Source organism: Chlorocebus sabaeus, chromosome 15, assembly GCF_047675955.1.
Source record: "Chlorocebus sabaeus isolate Y175 chromosome 15, mChlSab1.0.hap1, whole genome shotgun sequence".
NCBI lineage: Eukaryota > Metazoa > Chordata > Mammalia > Primates > Cercopithecidae > Chlorocebus > Chlorocebus sabaeus.
The window spans coordinates 33453376-33475161 of NC_132918.1; the positions used below are offsets into that span (position 1 = coordinate 33453376).

The 21786-nt window shown below is 36.8% G+C and overlaps 1 protein-coding gene across 8 annotated transcripts in view; it reads left to right on the forward strand.

Annotated features, from left to right (window-relative positions):
* Window positions 1-21786, forward strand: part of VEPH1 (ventricular zone expressed PH domain containing 1) — a 244302-nt gene that overhangs the window by 14871 nt on the left and 207645 nt on the right. For 6 of the 8 annotated variants that reach the window (XM_008008592.3, XM_008008589.3, XM_008008590.3 and 3 more), the window contains one exon: window positions 1756-2050. The exons of the other annotated variants lie outside the window; for them this stretch is intronic. In XM_008008592.3, coding sequence (XP_008006783.1) covers window positions 1913-2050 — 138 coding nt within the window. In that variant the 5' untranslated portion in view covers window positions 1756-1912. The remainder of the gene's footprint in view (window positions 1-1755; window positions 2051-21786) is intronic. 8 annotated transcript variants of the gene reach the window in all.

Here is a 21786-nt window from a genome sequence, read left to right on the forward strand (position 1 = left end):
GTAGAATGGCACAGGAATTTATTTCATTGCTTAATAACCCTGCTCACACCTTCATCACTAAATATTAATAATGCTCTGAGGACCTTTACTCCTTATAGTAGCTTCACATCTTACATGGAGTCAATATTTCATAATGGTTATGAACTTGGAGTCTAGCACTACTGGGGTCTCTGAATTCAAATTCCAGCTCTCCAGCTTGGTAGCTGCATGACTTTAGCAGTTATTTAACTACCTCAGGTTGCTCACCTACAAAGTGGGGATGATATATCTTCATATAGTTATGAGGATTAGATAAGTTAATATTTACAAAGTGTTTATGCCTGGTACATAGATAAAGGCATGTAAGTATCAGGCTTCATTTTTCAAAAGCTGGTAGATAGTACAAAAATTGCATATAGGCAGTATTTTCCTTAAAATCCCTATGACTCATGAATTGTACCACTTAGAATACTACAGGTAGCTTATTTAGTTGAGTGTCTAATTAAAGATTTGGCTTGTATTTAGAGGCCATGTTGTGTGAAGAGTATGTGTCTTTAAACTTGCATTCAACACAAAGAGGTGCTCTCACAACAATAGCTCACGGGAGAGGGCTGAGACTACCCAAGGGAACAACAGATTCTCCTCTCCCTTTTCACACTCTTTCTGACAAACACGTTCAGAGTAAAATGCTAGGCAGAATTGCCTATTGCTTATATTAAATAACTCACTCTTGGCTCTCACTAAGCATGTGGCTGCATTTGTAAGTTACCCACATGTATGAGGTGATTCCCCTCTACTGTAAACTATGAGGGAAGCGCACTGGACTGAAATCAGGAGACTATCCTTGCCGCAGCTATTATGGGGCCTTGGGGAAGTCATTAAACCTCACTGGCCATTAAATGATTACTAAGGTCTCTACCAGTGCAAATGGTCTGTGATTTTATTAGGCCCAGAAGGGAGCTGATGAGAATAATCGGATGTCTAATTTGTGCCTTTGGTCTCCTCTCTGTAGACTGTTAATTAGGTGAAAAATATAGTGGGACTTTATTATTTCAACTGGAATAGAGAGAGGGTTGCCTGATCTCAAAGCCCTCCTTTTAGCCTTCATGCCAAGGCTATCATGTTCATTTAAGTGTTCAAGTTCATCTTCATGTTCAGTAGAGATTTATCTAATGCCATTCTCCTAAGCAGCATCCTTTATTTTATTACTACTTGATTATAGAGTACGTAGGAGTAGGGTAAGTACTGAGGACACCTTTTTGACTGACAGAGGGGGGATCTTCTACTGCTAGCATAGCAAGGCAGCCCAACCAAGAGGGTAAGCACTGGTTTCTGTGTCCAGGTTCTGGAAGAAAGGGTTCTAGGAAGTGGGTCTAGGAGATGTTTCCTATGCTCCCTCTTTTCCTTTTGTTCTCCCTTTCTGTTTGATTCCCATGAGAATCTGTTTGAGGAAAATCTGGCAAGTGTTAGGCATGATTATTGTTTGTCCTTGTGACAAGGAGAGAAGAGAAGGATATAGAAAGGAGAAAAGTGTGGGGCTCATGTTAACTTTTAAAGCTCAAATTAAATTCTGGAGAAACCTAGTAATTTTTGACAAGACTTTTTGAGACAAAAACAAGGGAAGAGCTCATTTAAAGATCATTAAGCCGGGATCTATTACTCCAGGCACATGTTTCCAAGTTTCTTTCTTCTCTCTCTCCGCTGGACACCGAGTTCACATTCTGAGCTTATGCCATTCTGCCAGGGGCTATATTGTGTCATTTGTTTCCCTTGCAGAGAGTGTCAATGAAGACCTCAAAGTCTGGAGAAAAATGATCTTTCATGGAATAAGAAGTATACCTCCTGCTACATGTTTTTGTCTTACTGACCTCTGATAACTGAAACACATGGCTCTGGGTCTGTAGAAAGTCAACTGATCAAACTCCTCCTCACCATGCATCAACTGTTCAGACTGGTTTTGGGACAAAAAGATCTTTCACGAGCTGGGGACCTCTTCTCCTTAGATGACTCTGAGATTGAAGACAGCCTGACAGAAGCTTTGGAGCAAATTAAGATAATTAGCTCATCTTCAGTAAGTAAACTGGTTTACAGACTACATCTCTGAAATGGCCTATCCTAGAGCTAGAGATTTGTATATATCCTGGCAGAAGAATCTTTGCAGGGGAAAGAGGAAATACCACTAATATTGGTCTTTCTTAACTCTGCTCTGTGGTTTTGTTGGCATCTAAGAAATAACAGTAGGGAAGTTATGGCTTAGCGGGGGCAGTTAGATTGTCTTTTGCCCACTCACAAAGACCAGAATTCTGAAAATTGCAGACCAGGGTGGAATTCTCACAAAAATATTATTTAGGGGCTATTTTTATTTCCTTGAAATGACACTGAGAGGAGAGGGAGCAAATCCAGGGAAAAGCAGACCTGCAGAGCAGCACAATAGCATCGGTAAACAAGAGCAGGGTGTGTGGGAGAGGCTGAATAATGAAAGAAGGCAGGATGACACCTCCTGCCATGCAGGTAATATGAGACAAGGACAACAATCGCTCGGCTGCCAGAAGTGACAGTTGCCCAGGGCTTGATAACACTGATTCTGTTTACTTCTGTATTGTCTCTATTTTTTATCTTTCCCTTGCTTCTTTTTCTACCCACCCACACCCCTGCTCCCTGGACCCGCCATTTAATTCCACCCACCCATTATTAGTCCCCAGTGTGATCAGACAGATGTAAAACCTCCCATCAATCTTTGCATTCCTTTGCTTCTCTTCAATGTCAAGATTATGAATTCTGAAAGCACTTCCCAAAGGGGATGGATGTGGAGTGCCCAGTGTGCTTTCATGTTGACCGTCTTGATTATACTTGGACCCTCCATGAGACTGGTCCCACGTCAAAGGCCTAGGGCCACCAAGCATCCACCCACATCCTCCCAGCTCAGCAGTGTTTGTCAACACTTGGCACAGACACCCATTGGGAAGAGGAAAGTGGTGGGACTCACGCCATACAATACTGAACTGGCAAATGTGTGCGTATTTCAGAAACAACAGCGCTCTTCCATGTTACAAAGAAGATATATTTGAAAGGTATGCTGGCAACCTATGCAGCCTCCTCTTCAAGCCTATTTTCTCTTGCTGGCTGCCATTAACGTCCCGAACTCCCCCCAGTGACCAATGAAGTCACTGCTCAAAAAACTCTTCTTTTTCTCAGGTAATGTCTTTGATGGCAATTACTCATCCACATCTTTTCCAGAACATTAATCAACTTAGTTTGACTCAAAGCACAACATGTTCCTGGTACATTTTCATTTCCTGGGTAAGATTTTTGTCCTGTTTTCAGAAGCCCATTCTTTCACAGTCCTCTTCAAATAAATTGGCTGAAAATTACACTGGGTTTTCATCTTCTTAACAGGAAAGCAAAACAAAACAGAAATCAGATCACATAGGTTCCCTAAAGCCTAATTCCACTAGAGGTCACTAGTGGCCAGTTATTTGTTTTGTTTCCATCATTATTTCTTTTGTTTCTATAATTGCTTGTTTCACAGACATCAAATTCAGAATTTTAGGACTGGTGACTCAGTTCTATTATATAGCTCCACTGGTTAACTATTAAGGCTGGCAGGTCCCTTGTCATTAGGATCATCGTCCATTCCTTAAGTTGTCCAAATAGCATCTCATTCTACCAGGAGTTCTGGAGAGCCAGGAGTTGTTGTGTCTTCTTCATGTACTAACTTTTACCACATCTGACTTCTTCCGTTTCTTTATCTATAACCCCTTCATGGAGCAGAAGAAAAATGGTAGCTTCTAATTTATATATATCAAGTTTGATGTTACCAATGCCAGCAGCTCCTTATCTGCCTTTTCTGATTAGCACATGGAACCACCATGCCTGCTCTATGGCTTACTTCCCTGTTAGCTGTGTCCCATCCATCTGTCAGATCCAGCCCCAGCTATTCCTCTCTAGGCCTTTCCTAATGACCTTGGATCTCAGTAATCAATTCTACTTCTCAGTTTCTCTTCAGAAATGTAGAATAGAAAGGGATCTTCTAAATTGCCTTTTCCAACTTCCAGCACAGAAGATTGCTGAAAAATAGGTGGCCTCTCCTGCACTTGCAGTGATGAGAATATGCTGGGTTTCTAATATTGTTACCTGCTCCTCAGTTTCCTTTGGTAAATTGTCCCTTTCCGTTGCATGAAGCCTTGATGGCGTCTCCATCAAGGTTACCTACCATGAGTGCCCACTACCCTTCCCTATCAGGGGTAGGGGAGAGAAGAGGTGAGACACATAGCCCAAGCTTGAAAATCAGAAGTTTTTCCCTAGTAATTTTAAGAAAAGTATCAGCAGAGGGTGATTTATCATGAGGACGGTGCCCTAAAGAAACAATACTTTACTTCCTCCCCCTCCATCATCGTAGCTGCCTTGATCACTGCTCCTTTTAAGGCCTGGTCCTTCACTTTCTCCTTCAAATATGTGGGCCACCACTTATCTTCTTATTATTGCTATTATTATTATTATTTGCTGTACTTATTCAGACTTTTTCTGTTGCTTATGATCAAAGAACCCTGACAAAGAGATAGCTGTTTCATTGTTGGGAGTTCAAATGGTTAACATGTTCCTCTGTTTAGCCAGATGAAATCTTACTTTGTACTTTCTAACTGTTGTCTCTGTTCTGGTCTCTGCCCCCAACAATCAAAGGAGTCTACCCTCCATTTCTACAAGAAAAACTTTAAACCTTTTGAAGATAAGCACCAGGTTTCACCTCTGGCTTGTGTCCTCCCAGCTAAACATCTTAGTGTTCTTGGGTTTTTCCATGAAAAAGAAGGAGCCTGTGTCAGGGAAAGGTTACACCACCTCATGTTGTAGCCCTCAATTGTCAGATCTGGAAAACTCAATTTTGTTGGTACCTGAGAAATGCTATCCAAATCATGCTATCCAAACACAAGACTTGGAAATATAAATTAGAACACGATGTATTGATTTACAATGAAAATTATAACTCTGATCTGTAGATCAGAATTCTTGTGTGTTTCATGCTGTTCTCCTCAAGTCTGTTTACTCAGTCTTTCTTTGGATAAGAAATACTTTTATTGATTAAGTTTCTTCCTCCTCCATTGCAATCACATTCCAGCCCTTCCTCCCTGAGATTACATCTAACTCATTTGCAAAGTCATCCATGAAAAAGTAATGTCTTGGTTTAGGCCTGTACTGGCTAATCGCAGTCATACGAGTGGACTTTATTGGTTTAATCCTCAAAGGACAATCTTGTTTCTACCTTGTTAGAGAAGGCTTCATTGAAGCTCCCAAGTATTGCCTACACTCTTAACATTCTGGTTACCCACCTTTGGAATAGTCCTAATTTATTATTGTAACTTATCGTTGCCCAATGCTCAGACCAATTGCTTAGAACAACTACTAATACTAGTCAAATATTCTGTGTTTTTAAAAAATCAGTTGTCCACATTTATCTTGTGATGTGCTAAGGCATTCTGGTTGAATCAAGACTTGTAATTACAGAAGTTTAAATTTTTTAAAGTGTATTCTGCCACATTTTAAACAATGCAAAAAAAAATTATTGTCTTTAAGCCCTCATTCCAGAATATGCCTTTTAAACATCATGATTCTGTCAAATATATTACTTATCACTTTCAGCTCTGTGGAATCCAAAAATGTGGCAAACAAGCCTCCAATCCTTCCCCCAGAGCCACTCACAAAATAATTAAACCTTACTAGATTTCACTCTCCAGTCCATGTCCTCTTTTTCTACCAGTTACTACAAAATACTGCTATGAAATATTTTGCCCTTATGTTTCACTTTGAAAATGTGACTCCTAAACTCAATATCCTCTCCAAGTTCCCAAACATACCTTTAAGTTTTGTCTTTTCATTTCAAGTCCTTTCTAGACCACTTTTACCTAATAATCACTTGTACGAACTTGGCTTTCCTCCCAGGCTACTCCAAATGAGATTGTCTCATCCACTTCTCCCAGCTTTTCCTTGGTGTTCACCTCATGCCCAACTGATCCATCCACCTTCCAGTACTCTTTGTTTTTCTTTTAACAATGAAACACACCAGGCACACAGAATCACCACTTTAACATGTTAGGTACCATTGAAAATCCCTGCATATCTGTTTTTAATCTAATTCTCCTCCGTCATGCTTCCCAAGGTAACCAATGTCCTGCTTGTGGTATTTAGCTATGAATGTTTGCTTTTTGTTTTTGTTTTTGCTACATATCCATGGTTCCAAAGTGAATTATAGCATAATATTTTGTATTTTTAAACTTTATATAAATGTTGTCATAGGGCTCAAATTACATTTTTGAGATTTCTCTATATTGGTGCATGTAGTTTCAACTCATTTATTTTTGCTGAGGCAGAGTATTCCCTTATAAGAATGTGCTATAATGTGTCCATTCTTTTTTTAGTCTACATTTATTATTTAAACAGTGCTACAGTAAACATCCTTGTAATTGGAAATTTTGGCCAATTATTTCTAAAGTTCTAAATACTTGTAATTGCCAAGTATTTCTGAAGTACACAATTAAAAGTGAAACAACAGGTTTTAGGGTTTTCTGTCTTTGCAACTTTATGATTATACCAACAAATTGCTTTCCAACGTGGATGTGCCACTTTACACACCCGACATCAGTGTCTGAAAGTTCCAGTTGTTTTATATCCTCACCAGTGCTTGTTTTTATCAAATTTTAAAAGTTTTTTTTTTAATCTGAGTGAAGCAGCATGTAATTGTTTAAACATACACTCCTCTCATTATTACCGAGGTTGACCACTTTTTCATATGCTTATTTGCTATTTGCCATTTGTTTTCCTCTGAAGGAAGTGCCTACCACTTTACTTCCAGTGAAGTATCTGTTTATGTTTTTTTTTTCTTTTTTCTTTTGTAGTTTTAAAATCTTATTTTATAAACTGGAGTATTTTGTATATTCTTGTATTAGTCCTTTGTCACCTACGCAGGTTGCATATCTCACTCTGATACACAACTAATCTCTTACCTTGTAATAAGTCTTGATATCTGGTAGGACAGTATTCCCAAACTTCTTTAACATTGCTTTGTTGGTTTCTGTTCTTTAATAATTTTATATTAAGCTTTCCTGTTTTCTGAATAATTCTATCAGTATCTTAATTGGGTGTGATTTTATCTATAGATTAATTTGAAGAAAATTAACATCATTATGTACTGTCTTTATATCTATAGACACTGTATTTCTATCCCTTTATATGTTTTTAAATGTTGTTCAGAGAGGTTTTATGATATTTTTCCTATGAGTGTTAAGAATATTATACATCTTTTGTTAAATGTATAAGTGTTTTATATTTTTTTCTGAGAATATGAATAACATCCTTTTTTAAAATTATATTTTCCAATTATATTTTCAGTTGATTACAACATAAGTGATTCTTGTATAGTGATCTTATGTTCATCAAACTCAATTCTCCTACTAATCCTAATAATTTGTCTATATACATTTTCCAGTTTATTCAACAAATATTTATTAGCTGTCTACTACGTTTCAGACACTGTACTGGATGTTAGGATATAAGAGTCATCAAAAAAGACAAAAAAAAAAGCCCTCTGACATCATCCATTTAATCGAGTAAGACAGAAAATAAACAAATAAGGAATATACATAGTGTATTAGAAGATAAGGAAGTGCTATGTAGAAAATTAAAGCAGAGGGCAGTGACAGGGTATTGGAGGCTTGAAATTTTAAATAGGGTGGACAAGGTAGTCCATACTGAGACAAAAGCTGACATTGAAGCAAAACTTGAAGAACATGAGAGAGCAATACTTGTGGGTATCTGGAGAAAATCATTTCGAGCAATACTTGTGGGTATCTGGAGAAAATCATTTCAGGCAGAGGAACCATTAAGTACAAAGGTCCTAGGGTTGTAGACTGGAGTTTCTGAGGTCAATGTGGCTGTAGTGAAGGGAACAATGGGGAAACGGAGATGAGGTTAGGAGAGAAGTGGAGGCTGGATTGTTGGAGTCTTGGGCAGCCACTGGAGAGTTCTGAGCAGAAGTAACATGGTCTGATTTTTCTATTCCTGTTTTGGGAACAGTCTGTGGAAAGGCAAGAGTGAAATCAGAAAGGCCAGTTAAGTGGCTACTGAAATAATTCAGATAAGAAGCAGCAGAGATTCTGACCATCATGGAGCAGTAGTGGTGGTGAGAAGTGTTCAGATGATCCTAGATGTATTTTGAAGATAGGACCAACAGGATTTGCTGAAGTATGTGCGTGTAATGAAGAGAGAGAGGGGTGGGGGGGAAGAGAGAGAGAGAGAGAGAGAAAGAACAAACTGAAGATTTTTGGCCTAAAAAACTAGCATAATAAAACTGTCAATAAGTAAAATGAAGACGACCAAGGAAGGAAGGAATTTGGAGAGGGAGGGTGAGGGGAAGGGAGTGTAGGAAGAATCACAAGTTTCACTTTACATGCATAAAGTCTGAGCTGTCAGAATTCTGAGTAGAGATGTGCAAGTATTGTATGTATGAGTCTGGAGCAGGAGAGAAGTCTGGGCTGGCAATTATAATTTTGGAACTTGTCAGCCTTGAGACTGAGCGAGATCACCAAGGGAGTGAGTGCAGACAGAAAGTAAAAAGTCCAGAGAGTGAGTCCAGTACTTAAAAGTTAAGGAGATGACGAAAGACTAGGAAAACAAACTGAGAAGAAATATCCAGTAAAAAAAAAAAAAAAGAAAAGAAAGTCAGAAGATAATGGTGTCCTGAATGCCAGGTGAATAAACTGTTCCAAGGACAGAGTGATGTCAAATGCCACTGATTAGTCAAGTGAGATTTGTCACTGATTGGTCAAGACTGAGAATTGCCTGAGGTTCAGACACATGAAGGTCATTATGACTCGACAAGAGCAGTTGTCACTGGATGGGTCAGACTGAAAGCCAGATTGGAGTTAGTTCAAGATGGTGGGAAGAGAAGAAATGAAGAAAATGAGCAGTGACAACCGTGGGCACTTTCCCATAAAGATCAAAGAAATGGGCTGGTATTTAGAAAGAATGGGATGGGGAGAGAAGAGAGAATCAAGAAAAAATATGTTTTAAATGGAAGAAGCACCTTCCTTGATTTTTTTATGCATAAGTCATCACTTTAAAATAATTATGGTTTTGTTTCTTCCTTTCCAATCCTTATTCTGTTATTTGATTTCTTTGTCTCACATCCTGACTAGCTCTCCAGAACTAGATTGATGAGAATGAGTTATCCTTCTCTCTTTTTATTTGAAGAGAGTTTTCTGACTTTTCAGTGTAAGCATAATGTTTGCTCCAGGTTTTTGGTTAATGCTCTTTATCAGATTAAGGAGGTTCCATTTATTCCTGTTTTTCTAAGAATTGTTTAATTTTATCAACTGATTTTTCTATCCTCTTGAGATAATCCTATTTTCCCCTTTAATCTGTTAATGTGGTGAATTACAGTAATAGATTTTTCAAATATAGAACCATTATTGCATTCCTGGAGCAAAATAAAATTTGTTGTTTATTTTAATGCATTTTAAAATTTGGTTTGCTATTTTTAAAGTAGTTTTAGAACTATGCATATATGAGATTGGACTTTAATTGCCCTTTTTCCACTGTCTTTACTTGGCTTTGATATCAAGTTATACACAGTAGTTTCATAAAATGAGTTCAGAAATGTTTCCACATTTTCTGTTATCTGCAAGAGTTTTGTAATATTGTGACCTAATCCTCAAAGATTTCATAGAATACTGTAAAACTCTTTGGCACTATAAATTTGTGTATTTTAATAGATTTTTAAGCTACTGATTCAACCTCTTTGAGGAAAATTAGGAATGTTGCTTCAGTCACTTTTGGTAAAGTATATTTTCTGAGCAATTTTATATTTTATCTGAGTTTTCAAATTTATTAGCATCAAATTGTTTGAATTATTATTTTTTGGCAGCATCTGTATTCATTGATATCTTATCAATATTTTCAAAGCTTTGTCTTCTACTTTTCAAAGTTTTGATTTATTGATCATCTGTATAGGATCATTTCAAAATGTCATTAATTTCTTTTTAAGTCTTTACTACTTTACTTTTTGTACTTTCTATGGCTTTATTCTGCTGTTCTTTTTTTTAGTCTCCTCAATCGTATAATTAGGTTATTGATTATTTTAACTTTCTTATTTTCCAATATAAGCATGTAAGACCATAAATTTCTTGCTAAGTAACATTTAGCATCATTCTACGAGTTTTGAGATATATTTTTATTGTAAATTCTAAATATTTTCTTAGTTTTATTGTGACTTCCTCTGACTCACAAGTAATTTAGAAGTTAGTTTTAATTTCCCCAAGAATTCTTATAATCTTTTTGTTGTTAAGTTAAATCTTAACTGCATGTAGTCAAAGAATGTGAACTGCATGATACTAGTTATTTCGAAGTAGTTGAGACTTGCTTTGTTACAGAGTTTATGGCTAATCTGTGTAAATAATAATAGCTAATACTTATGTGGCAGAAACTGTTCTAAGAGCTTTTCACATGTTAATATATTTATTTCTTTCAGTAGATTTTTGAGATAAGTATACCAGTTTTATAGTATTCCCATTTTATAGATGAGGAAACAGGCATAAAAAGGTTAGTAATGTAACTTGACCAAGGTTGTATAGCTAGTAACTAGTAGAAACAAAAATCAAGTCCAGAATGTGAGTTCAGAAACTATTCTTAGCCACCAAACTATGCTGCCTCTTTTTTTTTTTTTCCTTGAGTCAGTCTTGCTCTGTCGAGTGCGGTGGTGCACTCAACCTCCGCCTCCTGGGTTGAAGCAATTCTCCTGCTTCAGCCTCCTTGGTAGCTGGGTTACAGGTGCCCACCACCACACCTGGCTAATTTTTGTATTTTCAGTAGAGATGGGATTTCACCATGTTGGTCAGGCTTGTCTTGAACTCCTGGCCTCATGATCCATCCTCCTCGGTCTCTCAAAGTGCTGGGATTACAGGCATAAGCCACCGCACCTGGTCTATGCTGCCTCTTTAAATGTTTAATATGTGCTTGAAAGGAATGTGTATTCTCTAATTATTGGATATCTTAATATCTATATTATTATATATTAAATATGTTGATTAAAGAACTCTTGTTAATGATATTGTTCAAATTTTGTATATCCTCAGTAAGTTTCCATTTGTTTGGACTGTCAGTTACTAACAGATATGTTTTACATTTTCCATTATAATTTTGAGTTTGCCAATTTCTCCTTGTAATTTTGTCAAGCTTGCCTTTATTCATGTAAGGGCTTTTTTATTATGATGCAGAAGTTAGAGATTGTTATTTCTTTCTTGGAAAACTTTTCTTTTCATTAGTATATACTGAGCATTTTTATTCCTAATTAGTTTTGCCTGTTTTCTTTGGAGTAGAAGTTATCTATTTTTTTCTCTATCTTTTTACTTTTACCTTTCTATGTCATTGTGACTTAAATGTAATTTGTAAATGTTATATAAGTAGATTTTTTCAATAATCCAAATAGAAAATATCTGTCTTTTAATTGGCAAATTTAGTCAACTCACACTTACTATGATAAGCTATCTATTTGGATGTATTTCATTTTATTCGTGTTATATTTTCTGACTTTATCATGTTTATTTTTATCTTTTTTCTGAAAATTTTTAATTGACTGAGTTTTTATCACTTTATTTTCTGCCACTCTTAGGGCTAGTGGATTGAAGATTATGTATTCTATTTCTATTATTTTAATATAGTTGTCTTTAACATTTTAGCAAATATACTGATGCTATTTCATCAATTCTAAGATAGACATTTTCCCATATTAAAATCTCTGAAATAAATGTATGTTTTATAATTGATGACAATCTTCCAATTGCTGTTGGCCAGGCAGTAGTCATACATAGTTGTCATGGCCTCCATGTGCAGGAACTGGTCATATTGTTCTTCATATTATTACCATTCTAACTGAATTGGATACCTTATTGTTCCTACCAATTTTGAGTTAAATATCCATTTAAAATGTTTTCAAAACTACTAGACTATAATGTGGCACTGAAACAGAAACTTATTGTGTATGCAGAAAGGCGTGCAGAGATAGCATCATGGTATATAAGTTTTATATTAGTTAACCAATCATTGGGGGAATGACAGCAATTCCACATTTTCTTGCAAAATAATAACTGGGCAATATATGGAACCTAAAAAAGATTATAGTTTTTGTTACTGAGATATTGGTAAAAGATCACCTATTACACTATAATAAGTAATGCAACTGGGGGCAGGAGAAATGGACAGTTCTTTTAGAATAGATGAAAGAAATTTCAAGGAAATGAGAGTCTAGTATGCTCAATTAATATCCTGTATAGGACTCTCTTGGAGGCATGATGCCCCTCACAATTTAACTGGCAGTCTCTTCTCTTTGTTTATGACACATGAAATAATCATAGATCTTTTCATTGATGCCATCTTACATTTGATTAATTGCAGTAACTATGTCTAAAGTTATTCAGGAACTCTATTCTCCTCCTATTCCTTGAAGTACCTTGGAATACTTTAATGCCCATCTTACATGTTATTAACTAGCACTTTTATTTACTTGTGTAACACCCTTGAAACTATTCTTTTTAAATGACAGGCTTTAAAAAAATATATAGTCAATGCTTGCTTAAAGTGCCTAATATTTCCCTGTTTCTTTTTTCACCTTTTTTTTAAATTGACTTTCTTTTCTGTTTGTTTTCCAGAACCCAAGTTCTTGTTTTCTGAATTATACACTTTAAAAGTATCTTTAGCAAGTGCAGTGACATGTTCCTTTAGTCCCAGTTACTCAGCATGCTGAAGTAAGAGGATCATTTGAGACAGGACTTTGAGGCTGCAGCATGCTATAATTGCATCTCTGAGTAGCCACTGTACTTCAGCCTGGGCAACATAGCAAGACCCCATCTTTGGGGAAAAGAAAGCCCTTCAGTGAAGGTGCATTAATGATAAACTCTCTACATTTTTGTTTTTCTTAAAAAGTCCTTATTTTTACCCTTAATTTTGAATAATTACCAGAATATGCATTTCTAGCTTGGCAGCCATTTCATTTCTCAGTAGTTTCTATTATTGCTGTTATGAAATGTGTTGTCAGTTTAATTGCCATTTCTTTATACTCAATCTACTTTTCTCTCTATTTAATATTTTCCCTGTGCCTTTGGTGTTCTATGGTTTCACTATTACATGTCTAGATGTGGTTTTATTTGTATATTCCTACTCAATCCTTATTGTGTTTTGTGAGTTTGAGGGTTTTATGTCTTTTTTCAATTTTGTAAAGTTCTTAAACTTTTTCTCAAATATTAACTTTTACATCTGATCTTTCCTTTTGGAAATCATATTTATTCACTCAGTTGTGCATCCAACAAATATGTATTGAGTACATACTCTCTTCTAGCAATATTCTAGGCATTGAGAACATAATAGTACAAAAAAAAAAGACAAAATCATCACCCTCATATCTGTCATATTCTATCCTATTTTGTCTTCCATATTTCTTGATCTATTATATTTTCCAACTCTATGTGATATATTATTTTTTCAGCTCTATCTTCCAATCCATTAAGTCTTTTTTTCAGCTCTATCCATCCACTTTCATCCATCTACTGAGGTTTTAATTTCTAGAGGCTTCTTTTTAAAAAACAAAATTTCTGGTTTTTAAAAAAGTGACTTGGTCTTTAAAAAGAAAAATAAATATTCTTTATACATTGACTGATTTTGAACATATAATTTAATAATTTGAGGTCAATAGTTTCATTACCTGAAATTTTTAAATATCTAATCTGCTCTGTGTTTAATCTGTTGACATGTGCTCATATTGGCTTATTTTCTTGGGTGTTTTGTAATATTAAATTTTTAAGTTCAGCATAAATAAGATTTTATTTGTGTAAGTACTGAGTGGTCTGGATTGAGTGTGGTACCTTCAATGTAGTTTATATTTGCTTCTGCTAGGAATCCCAGCAATATTGTCAGTTCTGAGCACACTTGTTGTTAGTGGTGGTGACATCTTGCCTTTGGAGATTCTTGAAGTGATAGAATAAATGGCATAATATATCATTATATACACATTGTGTGTGTGTGTGTGTGTGTGTGTGTGTATGCTTTTAAAAGTGGAAAGAGGGATAAAAATATACAGGATTATTAGTATGGATGCCAATGTAGAATATGACTATAAGAGGGTAATAACTATGTGGTCCTTGTGCTGTACATTATTAAGTAGTTGTGGAATAAATGTATAAAAATATCAACCACACGAGAAAATGTTTGTGAAGAAATTCAATTATCTCTCCTCCCTGACATCATAATTTATACCTATAAAACACTGCAGACACGCCAAAAGGGTCCTAGAACTGATAAATGACTTCAGTAAAGTTTTAGGATACAAAGCTCAATGTACAACAAGCATTAGCATTTCTACACACTAGTAACATTCAAGATGACAGCCAAAACAAGAATACAGTCCCATTTACAATAGCTGCAAGCAACTAAAATACCTAGGAATGCATCTAACAAAGGAGCCAAAAGATCTCTGCAGGGACAACTACAAAACACTACTGAAAGAAATCACAGGTGACACAAACAAATGGAAAAATATTCCACGCTCATGAATTGAAAGAATCGGTATCATGAAAATAGCCATACTGCCCAAAGCAATCTATAGATTCAACACAATTCCTATCAAACTATCAACATCAACTGGGTGCGAGTGACTCACACCTATAATTCCAGCACTTTGGGGGGCCAAGGCAGGTGGATCACTTGAGGCCAGTTTGAGACCAGCCTGGCCAACATGGTGAAACCCTGTCTCTACTAAAAATACAAAAAATTAACTGGGCGTGGTGGCACATGCCTGTGGTTCCAGCTACTCAGGAGACTGAGGCACAAGAATCACTTGAAACTGGGAGGCAGAGGTTACAGTGAGTTGAGATCACATCACTGCCCTCCAGCCTGGGTTACAGAGCAAGACTCTGTCTTAAAACAAACAAACAAACAAACAAAAAACCTACCAACATCATTTTTCACAATATTAGAAAAAACTATTCTAAAATTCATATATAACCAAAAAAGAATCCAAATACCCAAAGCAATCCTAAGCAAAATGTACAAAACTGGAGGCATCACATTACCAGACCTTAAACTATACTATAAGGCTACAGTAACTAAGACAACATGGTACTGGTATAAAAACAGACACATAGACCAATGGAACAGAATAGAGAACCCAGAAATAAAGCCGCACACCTACAACTATCTAATCTTTGACAGAGTCAACAAAACTGAGCAATGAGGAAAGGACTCCCTATTCAATAAATGACTAGCAATATGCAGAAGAATGAAACTGAATTCCTACCTATCACCATATACAAAGATTAACTCAAGGTGGATTAAAGATTTAAATGTAAGATCTCAAACTATAAGAATCCTCAAAGATAATCTAGGAAACACCATTCTGGACATTGGTCTTGGGAAAGAATTTATGACTAAGTCCTCAACCGCAATTGCAACAAAAACAAAAATTGACAAGTGGGACCTAATTAAGATAAAGAGCTTCTGTTTCTGTAGCAGTACCATGCTGTTTTAGTTACTATAGCCTTATAACATAGTTTGAAGTCAGGTAATGTGATGCCTCCAACTTTGTTCTTTTTGCTTAGGATTGCTTTGGCTATTTGGGCTTTTTTTTTGGTTCCATATGAATTTTAGAATAGTTTTCTCTAATTCTGTGAAAAATGATGTTGATAATTTGATAGGAATTGTGTTGAATCTATAGACTGCTTTGGGCAATATGGCCATTTTAACAATTCTGATTTTTCCAATCTATGAGCTTCTTTCTGCACAGCAAAAGAAACTATCAACAAAGTAAACAGATAACCTAGAGAATGGGAGAAAATATTCATGAACTATGCATCTGACAAAGTTCTGATATCCAGAATCAGTAAAGAACTTAAACAATTTGACATGCAAAAAACAATTAGTCCCATTAAAAAGTGGGCAAAGGACATGAACAGACCCTTTTCAAAAGAAGACATACAAGCAGCCAACAAACATGAAAAAGTGCTCAACTTTACCAATTATCAGAGAAATGCAAATCAAAATCACAATGAAATACTATCCCATACCAGCTAGAATGACTTTTGTTAAAAAGTCAAAAAATAGCAGATGTTGGTGGGGGTGCAGATGCAGAGAAAAGGGAAAGCTTATACCCAGTTGGTGGGAATGTAAATTAGTTCAGCCACTGTGGAAACCAGTGTGAAGATTTCTCAAAGAACTCAGAACTACCATTTGACCCAGTAATTCCATTACTGGGCATATACTCAGAGGAAAATAAATTATTCTACCAAAAAGACATATGCACTTTTATGTTCATTGCAGCACTACTCACAATAGCAAAGACATGGAATCAACCTAGGTGGTCATTAACAGTGGATTGGATAAAGAAAATATGGTACATATGCACCGTGGAATACCACACAGCCATAAAAAGAACAAAGTCATGTCCTTTGCAGCAACATGGATGCAGCTAGAGGCCATTTATCCTAAGTGAACTAAAGCAGAAACAGAAACTAAATACCACACTTTTTTTTTTCACTTATAAGTGGGAGCCAAGCATTTGGTACACATAGACATAAAGATGGGAACAATAGACACTGGGGACTCGAAGAAGGAGGGAAGGAGGTAAGGAATGAAAATCTTCCTATCGTGTACTATGCTCACTACCTGGGTGACAGGATCATTTATGCCCCCAAACCTCAGTGTCATAAAATATACCCTTGTAACAAACCTGCTCATGTACACTCTGAATCTAAAATAAAAGTTGAAATTATAAAAAATTTTTAAAAAGAAAGTGAGAGATAAATACGTTTCCAGACAAATAAAAACAAGGAATTCATTCACAACAGAGCTACTCAACAAGAAATGAAAGAAATTCTTCAGAGATAAGGAATATAATACATTCAGACACTTTTATCCATCCAAAAAAAATGAAGAACACTGGAAGTGCAATAAAGATATCTATTAGAAAGAAAGAGAAAAAGAAGAAAGAAAGAAAGAAAGAAAGAACGAAAGAAAGAAAGAAAGAAAGAAAGAAAGAAAGAAAGAAAGAAAGAAAGAGAGAGAGAGAGAGAAAGAAAAGAAAAGAAAAGAAAAGAAAAGAAAAGAAAAGAAAAGAAAAGAAAAGAAAAAAAGAATTTGTAACTCACTGTAAGTTATAAACCCAAAGCTGGCTTTTAGGGTTATGGTATCCTTAAGGGAAGTAAAAATAATAGCTAACATTTATCTGCACTTACTGTGCACCAGGCACTGTTGTAAATCCTTTCCATGTATTAACTCATTGAATACTTGCAACAATCCTAGGGGCCAGATATTAACAATATTCTAACTTTAAAAATTAGGAAAGAGAGGCACAGAGAGATAAGTGATTGCCTGAGATTGTGGAGCTAGTAAAAGCAGAGTGGAGCCCTTAGCATGGGCATTCTGAGGCAGTCCACGTTCTTAACCACTATGCTATGCTGCCTCTAAAGGAAGGGAGGGAGAAATGATCACATCCTCTGCCTTAGGACATCTCCATTGTTCTCTTTCAAGTTTCCATTCCCAGGCCAAATTCATTCTTCCCACCACCAAATGCTTTATTTCAGGTATTCCCTCCCTTTTGCCAGTGGGCTATTCCCTGAAGACTGCTTTTAGCATAGGTAAGAGTGACTTAAAAGGTTAATGAATGATGAAGTGGAGGTGTAGTGTCTGTGGTTGAGTGAGAGTGAACCATCCTGATAAACAAGCCTGTAGCAGCACAATTTGTAGCTTTTTCATTGTCCTACTTCTCCAATTTGACACCCCACCACTTTAGGCTACATTACTTTAAAATTGACAATGACTAGGTCACTGTAAGAATGACTCTCTAAATCTGGCTTGATGGGTTTGACATTAAGTAGATCTGGCCCTTAGAAGTTGCTCATTTTAATATGCACAGGTACTGACCCAATGTCCAGCCCAAACATAAACACATACACACATATATTTCAAAAGAACAGGGTATTTTCTGGAATGTAAGTCAGAAAAACCCTAATTGCACAGCTGATCCTTTGCCAAAAAGCTTTAAATGACTCGATTATACCACTAAAACAGGTTAAATTTTTTTTTTTTGTCTTTTTGATTATTTGTTAAAGGAAGCAGTTAACTGTTTATTCAGGTTTTCCCCCTTTTTAGAGGAAATCTCATTTTGGAGAATTTTTTCTTCATGCCATATACAGAATTTGAATATATAAAATTTTTGAATTTGAAAAATCTCTTTGTAGTAAAGTGCTGTGTAATAAGAAATTCATAGCTTTAAGAGGCTCACAGTAATATCAAAGTTCATAACTGATGTATCTATGCCTGATATATTACTATATTTGCTGCAATTATGAGCAATGTGAAGTAATTTATCTTTATGGACAGCTGCTTAACTTTTCTAGTTAGAAATCATAGCATATTTGCCTTATGTTCAACAACGTCACTGACACGATCCTATACACAATGGCCTCATTCGAAAGGCCCCTTTCAAAATTCTATGATAATTCATTACTCTCTTAGCACGGAAACTGAATCTTAGTGTTCATGACCAAGACACAGATGCCTGTCATGTGTTTTTCATTGAGTTGCACCTTCCACTTTTATTGAGGCTTGTTTCATTCAGACAAAAATCTCATTGCCATGTATTAATAAAACTATTATTTGGACGTTGTTTGCTATGCTTCTCAGTGTCATCTATATAAACTCTGTTTCCAGGAAAACAGACTCTGAAATGGTGATTACCATGCAGAACATTTATAGGGGAGTGCTCTGAGAAACAATACCTGTTAGGGAGTGGATGAAGCAGGATTGGGCAGAGGAAAACTTTGCACTGTAATGCAGCTGCGAATAAATAAAACAGCCTCAACTAATCTCACAGGGACCTCTGGAACTGGGATGACCCTTCAGAGTCATCCTACGACAAGGGACCAGGCCTTCATATCTCCATGAGGACTAGTCATTGAATGCAGGTTGTCCACTGGGAGGAGCAAAATGTTGAATGAGGCCATTCCCTTTGACCACAGAAAATTTCTATAGGCAGGCTCGGCTCCAAACCAACAGCTGAGAGAATGAGTACATAGGTCCTGGAGCGGGAGTTTGGGCAATGTATCATCATTTCCACTATAGTCTACCCCAGCACTGTTCTAAGTGGTATGCTTTGTATAATAAGTTTATCCTATGTGGAAACAGCTTCTCTGATAAGCTGATTGATCTCTTGTTCTGAGGTAATTTATAATAAGAAAGTTAGTAAGAGGATCTAACATGTCTGTGATTTACTGGTTTCCCTGAGGGATGGTGCCATTCTTCAGGCCCAACATTAGCTTCTGTTGCTGGCAGATTTCACATGAGGGCAGTGTTGAATGATGCATAGCTTCTATCCCTCACCATAGCTATTCCATTTACGTGCCTACTGGATCACACTAGAGTGACTGATGACAGAGGCTTGATATCATGTAGCTGAGTCACTCTCTCTACTTTGTGTTTTATTGCCTCTTTTGTGATGAATGCTCTCATGGACATTAACATGGGATAAAAAAGATGTTTATACTTTGTGCCCAAGTCATGTGTCCACTACTCCAGTTCTTATCAAGGGTGCAATTGGTGTATATCATCTCTGTGGTAGGCTGAATAATGGCCCACAAAATATGTCCCTATCCTAAACCCCAGAACCTGTGAATGTAATCTTACATGGGCAAGGAACTTTTCAAATATAATATAATTAATAATCTTGAGATTGGGAGATGATCCTGGATTATATGGGTGGACCCAATGTAATCAAGAGTCCTTATAAGAGGGTAAACAAGGTCAAAGGTAGAAGAAGGAGTGGGAATGATAAAAGTAGAGGTTAAAGTGATGTGCTTTGAAGATGGAGGAAGGGACCATGAGCCAAGGAATGCAGGTGGCCTCTAGAAGCTAGAACAGATTGAAAAAATAAAATGTCCTCACAGCCTCCAGAGGGCACCAGCCCTGCTGACACCTTGACTTTAGTCCAGTGAGACTGATTTTTGACTTCTAACCTCCAGAACTTTAATTTGTCAACACAAATTCTTGAGCCACTAAGTATGTGATAATTATTTGCAACTATAACAAAAAGGCAAATGCAGTGTCCCTCCTCTACCACCTATTCTGGATTTCCTTCATCTTCAGCTAGCACCTCTGTTGATCTAAGTTGCTTCCTAGTTGAGTTACTCAGATGAGTTCCTGGACTCCATTCCTTTCTCAGGATGTGACTGCTCCATTGTCCATTTACCATCAAAATTAGGCAAGGGAGTACCAAGAGATATCCCCATTGTGTAACAGTAGCCTACTGTCTTCTAATGATCATGGCAAATTACTCCTGCCAGGTTGGCAACTCCTTTCTTAATCTGCTGGTCCCTTGACACAAAGAACCTGAGGTGACTGGGCTGTTGGGCTTATGCTACCTGCAGGGAATACAGTACCATGCAGTGGCACTGTATGGTTTTAGTATGTGTACTGCCCCTTGGAGGATGGTGTTTCATCGTCAACAAGATATAAGGTTGAGTTGCTTCTTTGCAAGCCTCCTCCATTGATTTATCATTCTAGTAGTATTGGGGTGGGGGCAGAAGAGGTTATGGTATGTGATAGAACCAGTGAGTCCCACGATCATGTGCCTACTGCTGTACATCCTTTGCTATAAAATGGTTATTTAGTTTGATGCAGTGTTATGTAGAATCCTATGTCAGCAGACCAAATACTCTGTGATCTCTCAAATAGTGAATCAGGCTTAAGCCCTGTGGGCAGAAAAAAACAAACCCAACCTTGGATTACATGTAAATTTCACTCAATATGATTGATGTCCCTTCTAGGGTGGAAAAGGTCTAATGTAAATAACTTGCCACCAAGTGATTGATTTGTTTCCTTGAGGGATGGTGCCATTCTGAGGACTCAGCAGGGGCCTCTGTTCCTGGCAGATTTACATCAAGGCAGTGCTGGGTGATGCCTGGCCTCCATCCCTCGCCATGGCTACTCCATTTATGTGCTGACTGGATCACACTGGAGTAACTGATGACAGAGGTTTGGTTGGTGTCATTTGGCTGAGTCATTCCCTCTGCTTTGTGTTTTAGTGCCTCTTGTGTAGTGAATATTCCCATAAGCATAAAAGATGTTTATACTTTATGTCCAATCCCATGTGTGGATCCATGCTTCTTACCCAGAGCTCCTTATTTCCAGTTTCTCAATCTTTCTTTTTTCAGGCCCTTGGCCATTCAGCCAAGTCATTTCTCTTGCCACACAAAATTGATGATCAGGTGCATGGCTGAAGCTCTGACCGCTGGGAGAATGTTCCCTCACTTTTGTCTTTCAGGGTCACCCCTGAGTAGGTGTATACATAAGAGAAGTCAAATTTTGAATTGCACCCACGTTCCCAGCCAACCCATCAGTAAACCAAGTTGAGACATTTTCCTCCTCTGTCAGCTGGCCATGAGGAATCCCTCATGTGGCCATAAGTGTCACCTGAGTGTAAGATGTTATTTCTATAGTGGTTGATGACACAGGGGTCCAGGTCACCTGCTCACACAGCTTATTTGTGCACTCTGGCCTTGTTCATGTCTGATCCAAAATGTACCACTTCCTAGTAAAATACTTGAACTTCAAAAGTTAAGAAAAACTCAAGCATAAGATGAGCTAATATGACATATTTAAAGCCAAATGTATCCATCATATCACTTTATATAAAGGGTAAAACTCACCTATTTTTTAAAAAAGACTTTTAGATTAGATCACCAGGCAAAATCCAGCAAAGAAGAGACATATATTTAATGA